General features: G+C 35.5%; 2 protein-coding genes across 4 annotated transcripts in view; one reads left to right on the forward strand and one right to left on the reverse strand.

Moving 5' to 3' along the window:
• Positions 1–14,726, forward strand: part of UHRF2 (ubiquitin like with PHD and ring finger domains 2) — a 78,305-nt gene extending 63,579 nt beyond the window's left edge. The window contains exons 9-16 of one of the 3 annotated variants that reach the window (XM_027881058.1): positions 59–163; positions 6,763–6,869; positions 8,884–9,046; positions 9,559–9,696; positions 10,495–10,618; positions 11,024–11,187; positions 11,919–12,017; positions 13,567–14,726. In XM_027881058.1, the coding sequence (XP_027736859.1) occupies positions 59–163; positions 6,763–6,869; positions 8,884–9,046; positions 9,559–9,696; positions 10,495–10,618; positions 11,024–11,187; positions 11,919–12,017; positions 13,567–13,713 (1,047 nt within the window). In that variant the 3' untranslated portion in view covers positions 13,714–14,726. Of the gene's footprint in view, positions 1–58; positions 164–6,762; positions 6,870–8,883; positions 9,047–9,558; positions 9,697–10,494; positions 10,619–10,811; positions 10,908–11,023; positions 11,188–11,918; positions 12,018–13,566 lie in introns of those variants that run through there. The other 2 variants (XM_027881059.1, XM_027881060.1) reach the window with 2 other exon arrangements.
• A 493-nt stretch (positions 14,727–15,219) lies between these two features.
• The window catches only part of GLDC (glycine decarboxylase), a 43,901-nt gene continuing 41,966 nt past the window's right edge, over positions 15,220–17,154 (reverse strand). The window contains exon 25 of the mRNA XM_027881061.1: positions 15,220–16,979. Coding sequence (XP_027736862.1) covers positions 16,836–16,979 — 144 coding nt within the window. The 3' untranslated portion in view covers positions 15,220–16,835. The remainder of the gene's footprint in view (positions 16,980–17,154) is intronic.

Below are 17,154 nucleotides of genomic sequence, written 5' to 3' on the forward strand. Positions count from 1 at the left end.
TGTAGGTGGCTGGTTGTTTAAAAAAGAATGCTAGAAACTGGCTTTTTTCTGTTGCCAGGTGAGTGAAGCAGGTGTTCACAGGCCCCATGTTGGTGGAATCCATGGACGCAGTAATGATGGAGCTTATTCACTTGTACTAGCTGGAGGATTCGAAGATGAAGTGGTATGTCATTTGTGCAAGCAACAGTTTTGCTGTCCTAATGCATCAAATGTATCAATGTTTTTAAGTATAGAGTTATATTTGTTATTTATCTTAAAACTAATGTTTAGGCAAATATGACTGTGAAAAAGTAACTACTACTGATACCAAATTAAGTAGTTCCTAACATTCTGGAAAGAAACATCTTAGCAAAGCTTTCTTCAAGAATGCTTAAGGTCATACTTAGCACTCAACAAAATACGTCAACACCAGCTGGATTTTACGTTGTTTAGGGTAGTTACATTTCAGTATACTTGCAGAATCTGAATTTAGCATAATTTAAAATGTAATAGTACAGTTATGTGCAAATAATATGTTTTATGTTGTACTTTGGTGACGATTTTGTTAAAATCAAGACATGCCTCTTCCTTTGAGTTTGTCCTGTTTCTAAATATGTAATAAATTTATTTTAATGAAGCAAGAATAAAAGATACATACTGCTTGATTCTGTGAGGTTCTGAAGGTTCTTGGCTCTTACTGATGAGCACTTTCAGAACTTCTTAAGAAAGTTAACAGAATCCTGTACTACGATCCTTTAAGGCGCTGGGAAAAAAATTCTACTTTGACGTTAACATCTAAGTAGAGCAATGAAAGCAATTACACTGCTAAACAAAACAGTAACTACTTTCAATTTTCATCCTGTGCTGTTGACCAACATTTATTTATGAATAGATTACTTCTTTCTGCAATTAAATAATGTTTACACAACGTGCATCTCTTCCTGCAGTTCTGGTCTGTGAGGTGGAATTTTGAATCATGCATCAGGTGAAGGATAATGCAGTAAGCAGTCTTTTTTTAAAACACACATAGCTATTAATCATAAGGAAAAGGGCACTGAAGAAAAAAAAAAGCGTATGAATGAAATAGTAACAGAGTATAACGCATTCCTTGCCAACAGCATCTACCAGCTGCTGCAGAGTGTTGCCTCTGAAAGAATCCGTGTCTCTATTTAAATAAGTACTTGGTGTTTGGATATGATGTCTACCCCAACCTAAGCTCTCGGACCATAAGAACACAGTAATTGTATCTACAGTGCTGGGATGCTGCAAGCTCCTTTTTTATTCTTTTTGGCAGTGATACTGATGTCCCCTTGTTTCTGTTGCTGTAATTATTCAATTCAGAATATTTAAGTACCATTTTTGGATCCTTTTCAGTTCACCAAAGCGATGTTTTGACCATATGTTTTTGTGGACACCTAAGTATTGTCGTATTTTAGACAGCATAAGTAATTCTGAAGAGGCATTACTGGGGAGAAATATTGCAGAAGATCCCTAAAAAATTCTATGAATGTCAGCTTTTTTAGAATTTTCTAAATTAGGAATACAAATTAGGAATACAATGTCCCCTAGGCACATTATTGAAAACAGTTTTTCTTCTGTTCTTTTTCATATACTAGATTTTAGTTTCTTACTTCTGTTTTCTGTGGATGTTTTTGGAAAATATTGAGATTAAATTCCTATAAGAATATCAACAGAAAAATCAAATTCTGTACTTACAAGTATCCTAAGTACTGTATCTAATTTCACTAATGAAGTTTTAAATAAAAATTCAGATAAAAACCTCTGCTAACATCTGTTCACCTTATTTTAAGAGTATAAAAACAAAGAGGTGACTCTTACTTGAATTTCAATGGTATGACAAAGATTCTGTATAATTTTTTACAAAATTGAGAAATAAATAAATTTTGGCATATGTATATAAGTATACCTATATTTTTAATATTTGGATGTACTGAACTGCTTAGTAACAACAAGTTTTGCCAGTTCTGTAAAGTCTGCTCTTGAGGTTGAAAAGTGGTACAATCATAGCTTACAGAATGGGCATTGGGTGAAAGTTTTTTGTACACGAAGCTTGTTCTTATTCCTAATTACATGCATATAAAATATTTGCACATTAATCTCTCTCCAAAAAATGTTTAGCGGCAAGTTACATGGCTTACCTGTAGTTAGCTTTAGAGTCTTGAATATATTAATGTTGCTGATCTCCTGGTATTGCTTTGATGATAACCATAATAGGAACAGTAGCTGAAGAAATTGAGAAGTCTTTTAGTAATTTGAAATTTAAGAATTATTTCCAAACAGACTATCATTTAAAACCTAGATCCTGGACATTAGGAGTGATTGTGCAATCACAGTGTTCACGATGAAAGTATTTTGACTTGTCGGCTCATCAAATCAGGTAGCAGAAGAAATTTAACTTTGTGTTGAAAACTTGCCCTCTTTTTTTCTGTCCCTTTTTTTTTTTTTTTTAAATCAGGGTTGAAACTGCTCTTTATTTTCAAAGGTTTCAAGGTTCATGCTACTGTTGGGTTGAGGTAGTGTTGTAAAGATGGTCAATTAATTGTGTGGTGTGCTTAGTGTAATGTAAACAAAGATTGTTTCTTCTTTAAGTGTTGTTGCATATAGGATCATGTGAGAAATCTCTGGACTGAGATTCAGAATCTCTTGGAGAAAAATACTTACTGTGATCATTTGCATCTTTTTATAAAAGATTCTGAGAGTACAAAAGAGAATGACGATAATGACTCAAAAGAGACCCCAGGCAATATACTCATTGTTTAGGTCTGTTGATATTTTGTACCAAACCCATCTAGTGCCTGGAATGTAACACTTGCAAACTACTTCATGAAATGAATGTCAAATGGATAGTGCATGTCTTTTAGGTTTTCCATGCCTTGCTTCCACTATAGTGGGCTAATTGAATTGGTCATACAAATTACAGGATTTTTTACCCTCAGAAAAACAATCAATTTGCGATCTCCAACCAAGAGTCAAAGATAACTGTAACTAAAAAATGTTTCTGTAAGAACTGTTGTATCTCCTAAGTAATCTCCCATTACAGAAAAGTATCTTTTAACCTGAAGAGGCTTTCTGGCTGTTATATCTGGTTTGAAGTCAGAACAGATTTTGAGGGGAGCAAAAAATGATTAATCAAGACTGGGTAACCTGAATTGTTTACATATAAATGATTGATTTGAAAGTCTGGTAATCCACTATTTTGGCACTGAACTTGGAAATTAGTAAGAAAGACCTCAGAAAGTGATTTACTTACAGTATTTATCTAGTACTTCCATTTTTTAAAATGTTGCCCTACTTTTTTTATCAGTTAGCTGCCTTCTAGTGTTTCTTACTTTGAAACTGTCTTTGTTACGGTTCAGACACGTATATTGACAAACACTAAAATAGTCAAATGTTTTCACTGTGGTGGAATGTGCCATGATACTGCCACGTTCTTGCTTTCAGAGGTGGTTGCAGGGAAGACTCAGAAAGATTGATTATGATATATTCAGGCTCTGAACTTAATCCAAAGGCTTTTTGTTGATTTATAAATGAAATTTGTAGTTTAGCCATCTGTTTTCAGTTGGCACCTTTTACTGCAGCGCTAAACCTTGAAATTATCAAAAATAAATCAATGAGCAGCTAGACCAATTCTTTCAGCACTTATATGCATACAGACTTGTGAGACTTTACTGGAGATGAATGGTGACATAATTCAGTTTCAGATATCCCTCATGCTAGGGAAGGAAAAGCCAGTAGGACTTTTTTTTTGGTACAGACTAAAGGTTGAAGTTTATCCTGAAAATCTGTTTGTGTTTATTATAGCTTATTATGAGAAATGCAGTTTTGCAGTATCTGTTAAGACAAAACTTTGAACTCTGAGTGTAATAGCAGAGGTGTTAATGTAAAGAGAAAATAACTGAGAGCTATCATGATATTACGTAACTAGAAGTTTTGAATGCCCATGTCACCTGTTGCATGAAAGCAAACCATAGAAATAATGTGGTCGTACAGTTCGGTGGAATTCAAAATCTTTCTTTATTCTACATTTCTTTGTTAAATTTGCAGCTGATTGTATAACAAAATTCGATAGTAGAGTATGATATAATAAAACTGACTGTTTTTGCTGTCTGTCTAAGGCTGACTGGCTTATAGTATTAGAGCTTCAGGCTCATATTCTACTCATGTTCGTCAGTATGAGGTACCAAGTCAATGCTACTGTGCCTGAAGTTCATTTGCTCTATAATGTGATCAAAATTTACAAACAGGACAGTTAAGAAATAACTTAATGGAGACAACATAAGAAAAAGAGACACACGGAAGATATTAAGAGATGATAACAAAGTTATTACTAGCTGTTGAAAGAGAGTTTTGGTGCAAGGAAGTGAAATTAAGCTGTGGAAAGCAGAACAGAAATGGCACAGTTATGTTTTTCAAGGTAAGAAAATGGGGAGAAGGCAGGAAGAAGGGAAGGGAAGATAAGACTGTTTTTGTAGGCTATTTTGTTTGTTAACAAAGAATATACAGCCATCAGTAATTCCTTTTGCCATATGTTTTATTTAACTGTTGGACCATTGTCTTCAGATCTGCTTTCTATCGATCCTCTTGGGAGAAAAAAAAAATAGCTGTACCCATCTCATACAAGCTCTTAGTTGAGCATCATTGTAGGTGGTAGGAAGATTCTATATTGTCTGTAGATAGACTCAGAACTCAAAGCTACTGAGAAATTGTTTTAATGAGTCATTACTCTCAAAACCTATGAATATTCTTGTCATACTCTCACTTTCAAAGTAAAACACCTTAAGTCCCATGAAAGTAGGTTCTGTAGGTCTCCCATTACGTCTCCAGACTACCAGTGTCCCTGTTTCACTTCTGCTTGTCATGGGCTGCATTCATATCTGCATTTATTGTACTCTAAGGATACTAGGTCTGTGCATCGCTTACTCTTGCCATTTTTTATTTCCATTCTCTGCAGGCGCTTAGGAGTTGTCCTGACTTTTCTTTCTCTCCTGCTTAAGAGTTGCTCTTATATCAGAGGTTCAAATATCAGAGGTTCAAATCTCCTCCCCTTTTCGCTTCATCCAACCCAGATCAGTGCCAAGATCTCTGTCATTTTTCTCTAATTCTAGGAACTGCATCTTTGTTCCCTGCTATCTTTTATTCTTAAATTTTTCAATTTATCTGATGGGAAATAAGGTAGTGTTGTTCTTCTGGAAGGTAAATCAGAAGTGACTCAAGTCATTCTGGATTCATGACCTCCAAGATATGTTTCTCTGTTTTTCTGAACTTGTTACAAGCTTCTTATATATTGTCAGAATGCAATTTACTTGAGTGAGCTTGATTCATCAAGCATAGCCATTCTTGTTGATATTATTATCATGATCATCTTTCTGTGATCTGTGCCTTGTGTTTGCCTCAATGGTCAGTGAAAAATTAAACATTTTCTGTCATTAATTCCGGTCCTGTGATACTTTATTTTATGCAATTTATTTTATGTTCTTTCTTAGTAAACATTTCCTGCCCACTTGGTCTTTTGAAGTTGTTTCATATATTGTCCTCATACAACATAATCTCTATTTCAGTTATTTTTTAGAGATTTATTTAGCAAAATAAGTAGACTACTCTAAGAAAGGATATACCAGAGTTTATACGTGTCTTTGTTAGGTTTAGAACATACTTTTTAACTTCATAGCATTTGCTTTTTATTATGTGCAGATAATTGCAGCTGAATTTGTGTTAGGTTTTTCCTACACAGAATAAAATGAACATAATTTCTATAATTTATCTATGGCCTTGTTCAACCAGCATTTCTCTTTCTAACTTGCTCTTTTTCTGCTGTTGTCAGTCATGAAATATCTGTAACAGTCTTGCACTGGATCCTAAATAATGTCAGACTTTTAATAGTGGTAAGAAATTGACTGAATTTTACTACTGCATATGTGTTCAGATTTTTGCTATAAAAATTCATACAAACATTACTTTCATATTAAGTGTTTATCTTCTGCAATTGCTACATGCTTTGTACAAAATATATATCTCCAAAGAAATAACATATTAAATATATATATAGTGTTTATATATATATTTCTAGAAATATATTAACTTGCCAGGACTAATATGAGTTTCTGTGACAGATTTCTTACAGAAACTAGGAATACTGGCTTTACTTATCTGTATTTAGATTTTGATTGTTTTTACAGTTCGTGGTAAAAGATTTTATCAACCCACCTTTAATTTCATGAAAGTTCTATGTAGGAACTATAGTACAGAATTACATCAGCTTACAAAGTACAAATCTAAATTAGTTTAGACTGCTACTGGGATTACTATTTCATGAAAGCGCCTACCGTGTAAGATGGTGCTTTGTGTACTGGTTATCACTTAGCCCCTTGCACAAGCTGAAGAGATTGAGGTGATCCATTCAAGGTATTTATTATGTGTTCTACAAACATGGTATCTTGTAAACTCATTGAAAGCTCTGGAGCAAGTAAACACTTGCTAGAATATGTTCCCTTCCTCAGATTTTTTTTTTCTAAAATAGCTTTTTAAAAAATGAAAAGGGCAAGGGTTTTTTTGTAAGAATTTTTTGGTGAATAGGTTACATCTAGACCATTAGCTCTGTGCTGACACAGCTGCTTTAGGACACTGAAACTGAAATGGAAAACAAATTTTTCCATGCCTTGGATTATAGTTTGTCTGAGTAAATAAAACAAAAAAAGAAATTTTTTTTTAAATTGAGTTACTTTACTTTAGAGTGTTAAACCAAAGGATAATCTTCTTGCACAGGATCGAGGAGATGAATTCACTTACACTGGGAGTGGAGGTAGAGATCTTTCTGGCAATAAAAGGATTGGAGAACATTCATTTGATCAGACATTAACCCACATGAATAGGTAAGTTTTGAAGATAAAATTTAAAAATATTCCGAAACAAAGAGCTGGGTTGTAGTGCTTTACTGTAAAACTAACATTTTGCTATATTCATGCATGCCTGTACATGCTGCATTTGTAAACAGTGGTGTCTCCTGCTACTAAGAGGCATTTTATCAAGCATTATGTTTTGTTGATTATAAGGAAACATGGCACCTCAGTGAAATTGCTGTATTGCTGCTGCAGCTTGTAGTCATGTCTCTGGTCTACAGTCACCTTTGGAGGATTTTGTTTTAATAAGAAGTTTGTCAAAACTCTTGAGCGGAAGTTTTCTATTCTGGGTGTTTCTTTTTTTAAAGTTTCTTCTCCAGTGAGTAAATCAATTATAAATTTAAGAAGGAAGAAAGCACGTTCATTTTCGCATGATAAAAGAAATCTTTTGTATTTTGCTAGACCTTTCTTCCATCATATTTTTCTATGAAAGCAAGGAATTAGAGTGTTGCTTTATCAAAAACAGGTGCTTGAAAAAGAAAATACATATCCAAAAGATGAATTAGACATCTGCTTGAAGCATTTTTTTCATCCTCTAAAAGCCTGCCAGAACAAAAGAGTTCTCCATCCTTTTCTATTTCTAGGAACATAATCTATTACACAACTGACCTGTGAACACCTGTGGGGTTCTGAGAGTCACTGAGACCATTTCTTTGCTGGATCTGCTTTTAGATATGTTGTGCTGCTCTCAAGGAGACTGGAGAGGGATTCTTTCAAGCTTTCAGTGGTGCTTAGAGGAGAGAGAGAAAAAACCTGCCTTGCCTACTGAGAAAGGGAAGGAGGGAGAAAAGGGAGGGAGGGAGACAGGTCACATGGTGTGAACAAAGAACAAAGAGAGAAGGAAGATGAGGTTTAAGCAATTGGTTTATAAGCATATTTAGTGAATAGAGCAAATTTGTTTTGGGAAACTGGACTCCTTAGTGTCAGCATTTCTCTGCTCTTAACAAATGAGAAATTCACTGTCAAAACTTGCTGCTTAGCTTTGCAGGTATTAGTGCACACAGACTATAACAAGATGCTGCTCTCATTTACTGATTTTGATACAAGTTTTCAAGCACTTTGATACTGAAAATTATAATGATTCCGTATAGTTGAACTGGTGTTGGTTTTACTTGTCCAGATATTTTTCCTTTTTTTAAAGTTTTGTTTTTATAGGAGAAACATTTTTAATATTGGCATAGTGTGCCTGTCTCTTACTTTTCTCTGCAATGTGGTTTCTATACTTGTACCATGTCTGCTTATAAACCATATTATTTTGTCTGTTCTCAGATCCATCGTTTGTATTGAGGCTGGTTCTGAAGGGTTTTCAATCCCTTTGAATCAGGCTGTGGTAGTATCAATACTGTTCTCTGTGGCAGCTTGGTTTAGTAGGTATTCTTACAGTCTTGCTCCAGGTTTCCAGAAAGGGCTCTTCATGTATAAAGGAGTTTGCTTGTCCTTCAGTTGCCTACTATGATTCTAAGTCTTTCTCTGAGGCACTGTATGTATTATGTGAGAGGTTTATGGTACTTAGAGCTTTTTGAATGGTTACTGTGTACTTTTCTTTCTCTGAAGTGTTTTTCATCATGCTCCCTACTTTTGTGTACGCTTAAAAAGCTTTAAAATCTGTTGATGGGAAATAGCAGTAGAGGAAGTTTGCCTTTTGTTAAAATTTTAACTTTCTCAGTGCTATTTAGGAAGGGATTATTTTTGAAAGTGAAGTCTAAAAGGATTGGTTTGTTTCATTTAGCAGTTTCAGATGAGTTTTCATCTGAATCTTGACAGCAAAATATTTTGAGTTTCTATCTTTTTTCCTCACCATACATTGTAGCTGGGATCTCATTGCTTCCATCAGTTCTGCAGTTGTTAAAGAGTATTCTGCAAAGTTCTGTACTGCTCAATAAAGCATAATTAGACAAGGGAAATGGATATGACTTAATTACATTCGCTCTCAAAACTCTATTGTGTGCTGCAGTCTTGTTTATGAAGATTTTAAATGTCTTTCTAGGGCATTGGCCCTTAACTGTGATGCCCCACTGGATGACAAAAATGGAGCAGAGTCAAAGAACTGGAGAGCTGGTAAGCCAGTCAGAGTAGTGCGCAGTTCAAAAGGACGGAGAATCAGCAAATATGCCCCAGAGGAAGGCAACAGATATGATGGCATTTACAAGGTATTCTGATTTCTACAACATAAAATCCTTCTTCAGCTGTTCTAAATAGTCTCATATGTGTTAGACCGCAAATTTTTCATTGTTACTTAAAAGAAATAGTTCTTTTTTCTTCACTATAGCTTTTTAGCTCTAGCTTATTCTGCATAGAACCGAATGAAATTATTTAGAGCAGTGATAATGGAACATGATCTCTAATACGATATATGAAGTTGAATATGTAAACTACTTTATATTATTCCCTGGAAATCAGATTATTTCATTATTTCCTCGTTCCTTCTGACTATATCCTAGCCTTTTAATGACTTCTTAGTGTCTGAAATAAAAGAATGTGCCTTTTAAGAGCACCATATTTACCAAATATACAAAAATTTGCTACCTGAGGGAAGAACTGCTGTATAATAGTAATGTGTTAATCAGTCTTGTCATTTCTGCTTTAACAATTTAGGTACGACAATATGGATGTCTCTGGCTTGTTGATAAAATAATGGTAGTGATTTTATATTGTTCTTTAGGTGGTGAAATATTGGCCAGAAATCGGAAAGTGTGGATTTTTAGTTTGGCGCTATCTTCTGAGGAGGGATGATGTTGAGCCCGCACCTTGGACTTCAGAGGGAATGGAACGGTCAAAGAAACTGGGTCTGAGTGTGCAGGTTTGTATCAGGACTCACAGAGTTTTTATTCTTAGTTCCAGTAAACAAATTCCAGAAGTAGAAATCAGCTAAATTAAAGCCCCTTCTTTTTGCCTTGTACTTCACTGTGGAAGGTTTTAATACTTAAACCCATTAGAGGTTATCTGCAGACTGAAAGAATCCTGTAGTAGTGACACAGCAGAAAGAACTGCGGATAAAACTTCCTGCCTTAACTGCAAATTTCTTTGCATGTATGAATTGGAAAATCAGAATTTGAATCCAATTTTGCCATCCTTAGGCTGGAACAAATTTTGACAAGTGACTAGAGTCTGTCTGAGGGGACCAAAAAACCTATGCATCTTTATGAATTTTTCTCTTCATTTGACTGAGAAGTTTGTGGAAATTGTATATTTTAGGCTGAAATAGGCTGACCCATGAAGATTTGGACATTGCAGAATCGATGAAAGATGGAAAGAATTAACATCTATTTTCAGCAAGGCAGTGGCCTATCTTAATAGCATACCATCATCTTCAGCTTTGCCTAACTGATTTGTATACTTGTAAGGACATAGATACGAACATAGGGTTCTGCTTAATGCAGTTGAGTCTGGATTAGATTCTTTGACTTGAGTACACTTTGTTAATGATAGATACTAATTTAAATGTTCTCTCCATCATACAGGGTTCTAAAATTATTTGGTAATTATTTCACTATATAGTCATAGGACTTTAAAGTCTTTTAAAAATTAATCTTTTTGGTATTTGGTTATTTCTGTATGCCAGCAGTTTTTGTTTTAAATCTCTGCTTTTTAATTTTAGTATCCAGAAGGTTATTTGGAAGCCATGGCTAGTAAGGAGAAGAAAGATAAGGTTAAAAAGCAAACAGTGAAACAGGAGACAACCAACCAAAGTAATGGAAACCAGAAAAGGACAATTGATGATGGTATTTCTTTTTACTTTTTTAGCATTCATCAGCAAAGTCTGTCCTGTAGTTACTACTAAGCCATGAAGTCTTAATGAAAGTGTGAAGTTGTTTGGAATTCTAATGTAAATGGATAACCACACCCTCTGTAATTAAGTAGTAGTGTAGGGGTCTTATGCTTTTTACTGCTCTTACTGTGTTTTTTTCTCTTAAGCTCTGTAGAGAAACGAACATTCTTCTGTGCCACTGTGCTGCAAGTCCAAACAATGCTGAACAGTATGAGCTGCAGTAGGAATTTGCTTGCCGCATTTCATGAATGTAATCCATGTTAATCCATGTTTCCTTCTAGAAACAGTTTTGTCTTCCCCTTTTATTAGTTCAGACTAACACTGTGTTGTTACTGCATCTCATGGTCATCGTCTTAAGCAGGTATAGAGGAACCTGCGAATACACCCAAAGCCATGAGGATGGGAGATGGAGGGAAAGGAGAAGCTTTCCAGCTGACTCAAGAGCAACAATGGCTGATTAGAGAAGACTGTATGAACCAGAAACTGTGGGATGAAGTACTTGCTTCTCTTAAGGAAGGACCAGTATGTTTATTGCATGAATAATTTCTAATGTTTACCTTTTATTTATACTATTGGGAGAAACCTTCAGTCCCTCTTAAAACGTAATTTGGTTGATGAACTTTTGCTAAATACAGACTGTATTTAGCAGAACATTACTCATGCTTATATTTCAAGAAAAGAAGCCTCACATGTGCCATTTGCTATTTATCAGTTTATGCCTGCATAATAGAGATATTTTCTTGCTGAAAAAACATTTTGAAGTTAAAAGTAGCTTTTCATTTTTTTTTCATTTTTGACGAGACTTGTGCTTTCTCTGAAATGACAAATGTATTTTTATGTTATGCTGATGTCAGAAATGAGATGTGAAGAAAGATGATTCTAGTCACTACTTTTTATTTAGGCAGAAAATAATTTTATGACAGGTTGCCCAGAGAAGTTGTGGGTCCCCCATCCCTGGACGTTTTGAAGACCAGGCTGGGTGGTACCCTGAGCAACCTCGTCTAGTGGAGGGGTTGGAATAGGTGTCGTTTAAGGTCCCTTCCAGTCCAAACCATTTTATGATTATATGAATCTTCCATTTTTAAAAAAGCAGGGAAATTAGGCCATTAAAGACCCAATTCCTGATTACTTTCAGAAAACTGTGCTCATAAAGGACCTAAGAACTTCTGAAAGTTCATCATCTTTATGTAAGAAGTGGCATTTACGAGAACTGTAATGGAGTTTGTCTCTTTTATTCCTTTGCCCTACATTAGAATTTTCTGAAGAAACTGGAACAATCCTTTATGTGTGTCTGCTGCCAGGAGCTGGTTTACCAGCCGGTGACAACAGAGTGCCTCCACAACGTCTGTAAAGTAAGAATAAAACTCTGCCTTGCTCTGGGCTGTTTTCTTGGCTCTGAGACACCAGTCACCAAAGCCATATGCTTTTTAGAGAAACAGTAATAGCAGCCTAACATTCTGAGCAAAAACATGCAACAAGTTTCCATTCAGTGTTTCCTATGTAGACTTTATTCTTTGTAATAAACAGTGGAAGTCTGTTTCACATAGTTCCTGATAGACATAATGAGTGAGGTTTACCATTACTGTCACGCTTCTTGCGATCAGTGGAGCACACTAGGATTTGGTTTGGCCCAGCGGTTAGATGTTGGCACAGTATCAATAATTTAATTTTACATAGTTAAGGAATAAAACCAAATTTTATAATTGTATAACTCTCTTACTAAAGGTTGTGAAAGGATGCAGGGTTAATACAGGCAAATTATGTGGATTTATTCAGAGAAAATTATCTTGTTATTCTTGGCATTGGTTATGTTTGGTAGGAAGGCCACAGAAGTCAATTCGTTACTCATGTGTCTTAAAATCTTGCTCAGTTGGATATGATGTAAGGAGTTTGGAGTCAAATTTGCACTAGTTTTTGTAGCACTGGTGCGTACATAATGATTGCTGAATTGTGCATATTTGAATGGTACCTGCCATACCTAGTATTTCTACCTGAGAGCCTGAAAGAACTCAGACTGTTATCATCTTAGTACAGTATTTGATAATGCAGGTTTGCTATTCAAGAAGGTATGTATCACTCCAGTAAAAATCATGGTGTTGTTATGCATGGCCTGCACACATGGAATGATTATGTCTCCTTAAAAAACATAAGAAGTATTTTGAAGGAATTAAAATTTAGGATTATGGAAATCGGAAAACCGTGGGGAAAAAAAAAAGAACAAAAAGCTACATAGCAACAAAGCACAGCATTTGAACATATCAGTAAATATTCATGAATACAATACAACATCCAGTTATAGTTGTAAGGAATAGTTTGATAGTAAGCTGCTATTGGTGTTTGGGCACAGATCTGTCTGATAAATTACTGATACTCGGCTCACATGCTCGGGCTGTCAGCAGTCAGCAGTAAGTAAGGATGACAGCACAGATGCTAATGTGTTAAAGATTGTATTATCCTACATATATCTGTAAGGCTTAGCTGAAACTGTTCTGATGAGGTAGATGGAGATTTTTACATAAACAGTATACCTTCTATATTCACCTTCCTCTTGAAATAAAAGTCTGGAAAACTGTAGCAATCTGTGAAGCAAGCTGTAAGGAAGCTGAAAATCAGCTGTGAATTATGGGAAGGCACTTTTGGAAATGAAGGGGAACCTCAGTTGTGATTTGTTTTAATTCCTCCTGAACTCAGTGTTTCACATCCCGGGACAGAGAATAGTTCCTTTGCTGTGAAACGTTAGTCACAGAGGCAGAGTCAGGCACAAAGGGCTTGGCAATGACTTCTCTTTTTCTGGTAGTACAGCAGATTTTTGTTAATAGCGATTCCTCAGTTTCTGCTGGTTAAACTGTTGGTCTAAAACAAAATTCTCACAATTAATTTCTCTGTCTTTGTATGTCTTAGAGTTGTTTACAGCGCTCCTTCAGAGCTGAAGTCTTCACCTGCCCTGCCTGCCGCTATGACCTGGGAAAGGGCTACACCATGGTCCCCAACAAGATCCTGCAGACACTGCTGGACCAGTTCTTTCCTGGTTACAGTAAAGGACGATGATGTGCTCAGATCCTTCTGTACTTCTCCCAGTGACTATAGACAGTAAAGGAGAATAAACATGGGAAATACAGCAGCAGACCAGCCACGCTGATGGGACTCAATACATTGTCACATTTTGAAGCAGCTAACCCTCTTCCCCTCATAGCCATTTTCTCGTGTTGTGAGAACTCTTAATTCTCAGCTATCTTTTAACATCAGCGGTAGTTTTGGCCAGTTAACAGATAGTTTTTAAAGAAAAAAAAAAAAGAAAAAGGAAAGCATCAGCTCTTACTGGCCTAGCTGATGCTTAATTTATGATTTGTTTTTTTGTAACTACCTCAGGACAGAGGAAAATAAATTGTGTTAAACAATGTTGGGGATAAAAAAAAAGTTAGTGATGTTTTAGCTACACACTGCCTCCTAAATCTTAGTTGTGCCTGGTCCATGTGGTTTGATTTACAAAAAAACCAATCCAGTAACAAAACCCAAACCAAAAGAAAAACCCACAACCCCCTCCCCAAAAAAAAAACCCAGAAAAAAGAAACAGAATCAGCACTTAAACCATTTGGATTAAATAACAGCAAATTCTGTGGTGTGCATAATCCCTTTTTTGTCTTTTTCTTCTATTATGCTGTATTTTTTTGCAAGAACAGGCTGATTTTTAGTCTATTTTTGTGAGCTTCATTGTGCTTTTCTTGTATCTTATGCAAGTTGACTACTAATGACTAATGAGAACAATATGAATGCATTGTTGCTGCATTAGTGTAAAGTGATCTGTGTTTTTTGCACTTAAAAGAGAGTATTCAAGACACTCTAGTTGTGTAAAAAATAGTTCATATAAAAAAGCCACTTCTGTATTAGTTAAACTGTATGCTTTTAGTAGGTCTTGTATTAGTGGCAGTACATCTACACGGCATTAAAGGCAGTGCTAGCTTGGAGAAGGTTCAAATCGCTTCATATTGTGATCTGAAATTTTATATACAATATATCCCTCCCAAAAATATACCCTATTAAATATTTTATGATTCAGAAAAGTTGCTAATTTTGCTTTTACTATTATCCACTTAATTAAGTCATAAGGTTTCTACAGAATTTATTTTTCAGATTACAAAACACTTTCTTTAGGTAGCCTTCTTATTTTTCAAACATGAGGCTTTATATTCAACTCAATGAAAAGAACACTTAATTAAAAAAACAAAGTAAAAAAGCACAAAAACAACCCCAAACCAAAAACCAACCTGACGTTGATATCCAGGGACTCACTCACACTCTGTAGCAGTGGGAGCTTTTTAGTGCTCTGCTCGTGTAACGGAGTCAGAGGGAGCCAGCACTTGCTGCCAGAGCCAGCTCTGTGCAGCTGGGAGCTGTGGTGATAAAGCAGATTCCCACTGTTGGCTTTGAGGTTACACTGACCGCTTGTAACCACAGCAGTGCTACAGGTAGAGCTCAGTGTTTGCTGGGGAAAACAGATGCAATTTTATTTGTCAAAGCCATGGCATCTGTGCAGTAAGCACATCAGACTTGTGGCTTGTCACTTTTTAGTTGAAGTGTTGTGAAATATTTTAGTGCTTTGTTTTCCATTTGATAGTTTTTACCAATTAATTGATGAGATAAATTTGTCAGTTTGAGGTCAACAATGGGAAGTTATCATCTGCTTGATACAAAAATATGTAAACCAAGTTTTTCGTATATCTTTTCCAATGGCAGGCGTAATCGAGCAACATGAAACTGCTTTTAGCAAATACTGAAGTAGCTTGACAAAACTGTGTAGTTAGACTGGCAACAGAGAAAGACTGTCCTTTCCTCACATTACAAGTTTGCAGTGTTTTTTTCATGATTTTTTATGTCCTTAGTGCTATATCAGTATATACGGAAAGACGCCCTTTTCAGTAGTAAATTTTTGGGTATAAAATTCTGATTTTCTTCACTATGTATTGAGGTGGTGTAGGATGTAGGTGCAGCTTTTCATATCAAAACTGGTATCTGGCCTTATCTTCCTAAACCTTCTTGTCATCTGCAGTCTTTGTCTAATTAAAGTCATAGGGTAGGTAGGTAATGCATAAGTTGCAGTCCCCAAACTTTCACTGTAAAGGACACAAAAGCACAGCACTTTCAGCAGTGCTGTGAACACGAGCTTCGTTTGTGTCACTTCAGAAAGAGTTCCCAGGCGTGAATGCATGTGGACCTTCAAGAAGAGGTTGAGTAGTGCATGGTTGTAAGGTGCAAAACTGTGCCTTCCTTTCCACAGTCCAAATGTTATCCCAGTATCTGTTTCCTCATCTACCAAAATTCCTGCTTTGTGTTACCCAAGATCTGTCATACTAAGCAGTTTACAGGCTGTTTAACAAGATCTTTCATGCCTTCTCCAGAATAAGAAAGGACTACATGGAACTACACGGAAAAATTGATGTGATACAGAAAAATATTATGTTTGTTACTGCTTGGTAAAATGGATCATTCTAGACCATTGAAAAAATCAGAGATTTGTTGAAATAATAATCTCTGATTTGTTGCAATAATAATCTTTCTGTTTTCCTTTGTGTAGAAGCTGTTACTGCTGTGGCAATTCTTACAAATAAGAACTTAAGCTTCATAATTTCATATTGCTCTGCTGGACAAATCCAGCTGAAAAGTTCACATCCAAAACATGACAACACTTAAAATTCTTACTAGTTTTATTAGACTACTAATACTGGTAGATAAAAAAATCAGTATGAAATACTAACACTTGCAATGCTAGTAGTAATACGTGAAGTAAATTAAAAACCTACTTCATCATTTTTTTACAAAATGTAAACAATTACTGCTGCAGTTAATGTTCATTAGTATTGCCCTATGTATCTGCATCTTTTCTACTTTTAAAACCCTATCTTCCATGCCACTTTGCAAATTGGATATTAATTGTTAAAACTTTAGCACTAAACAGACAAAAGGCTGAATCAAGGTAACTTCAACATCAACTGCTGAGAAACAGTCACATTTTGTTTACTCCTAACATACTGATTGTATTTACATTTGAACTGCGCAGTGATTCAATTAACAAACATGGTGATTATCCAAAATATACACAGTATACATATCCCCAGGAAATCAGGAAAAGGCCATCCTGATGGAGTCAGAAATGCAGGCAGCTGGAAGCAGTCTTAAGAAGATGCTCTCTTCTGTTCAGAAAATGGAGATTCATAGGCTTCCATTGGTGGGCAGGTACAAACCAGATGTTGATCCCCATATATATCATCAATGCGAGCAATTGTGGGCCAAAACTTGCTTTCAGGCTTCACAAATGGCTAAGAGAGATTAAAAAAAACCAACCAATCTTAATTTTTCTACCAAGAAAATTAGAAGTTTTAAGAATTACAAATGCAGGAAAAGTGGATTTTTAAAGTAATTTTTCACAGCTATTTGCAGGCCCTCAAAATTAACAAGCATATTTAATAGAGGTGGCAGGCATGTTAGAATGTT

Source organism: Empidonax traillii, unplaced genomic scaffold (assembly GCF_003031625.1).
Source record: "Empidonax traillii isolate 1590-97213 ecotype Southwest subspecies unplaced genomic scaffold, ASM303162v1 scaffold83:size2986645, whole genome shotgun sequence".
In the NCBI taxonomy this organism is placed as follows: domain Eukaryota; kingdom Metazoa; phylum Chordata; class Aves; order Passeriformes; family Tyrannidae; genus Empidonax; species Empidonax traillii.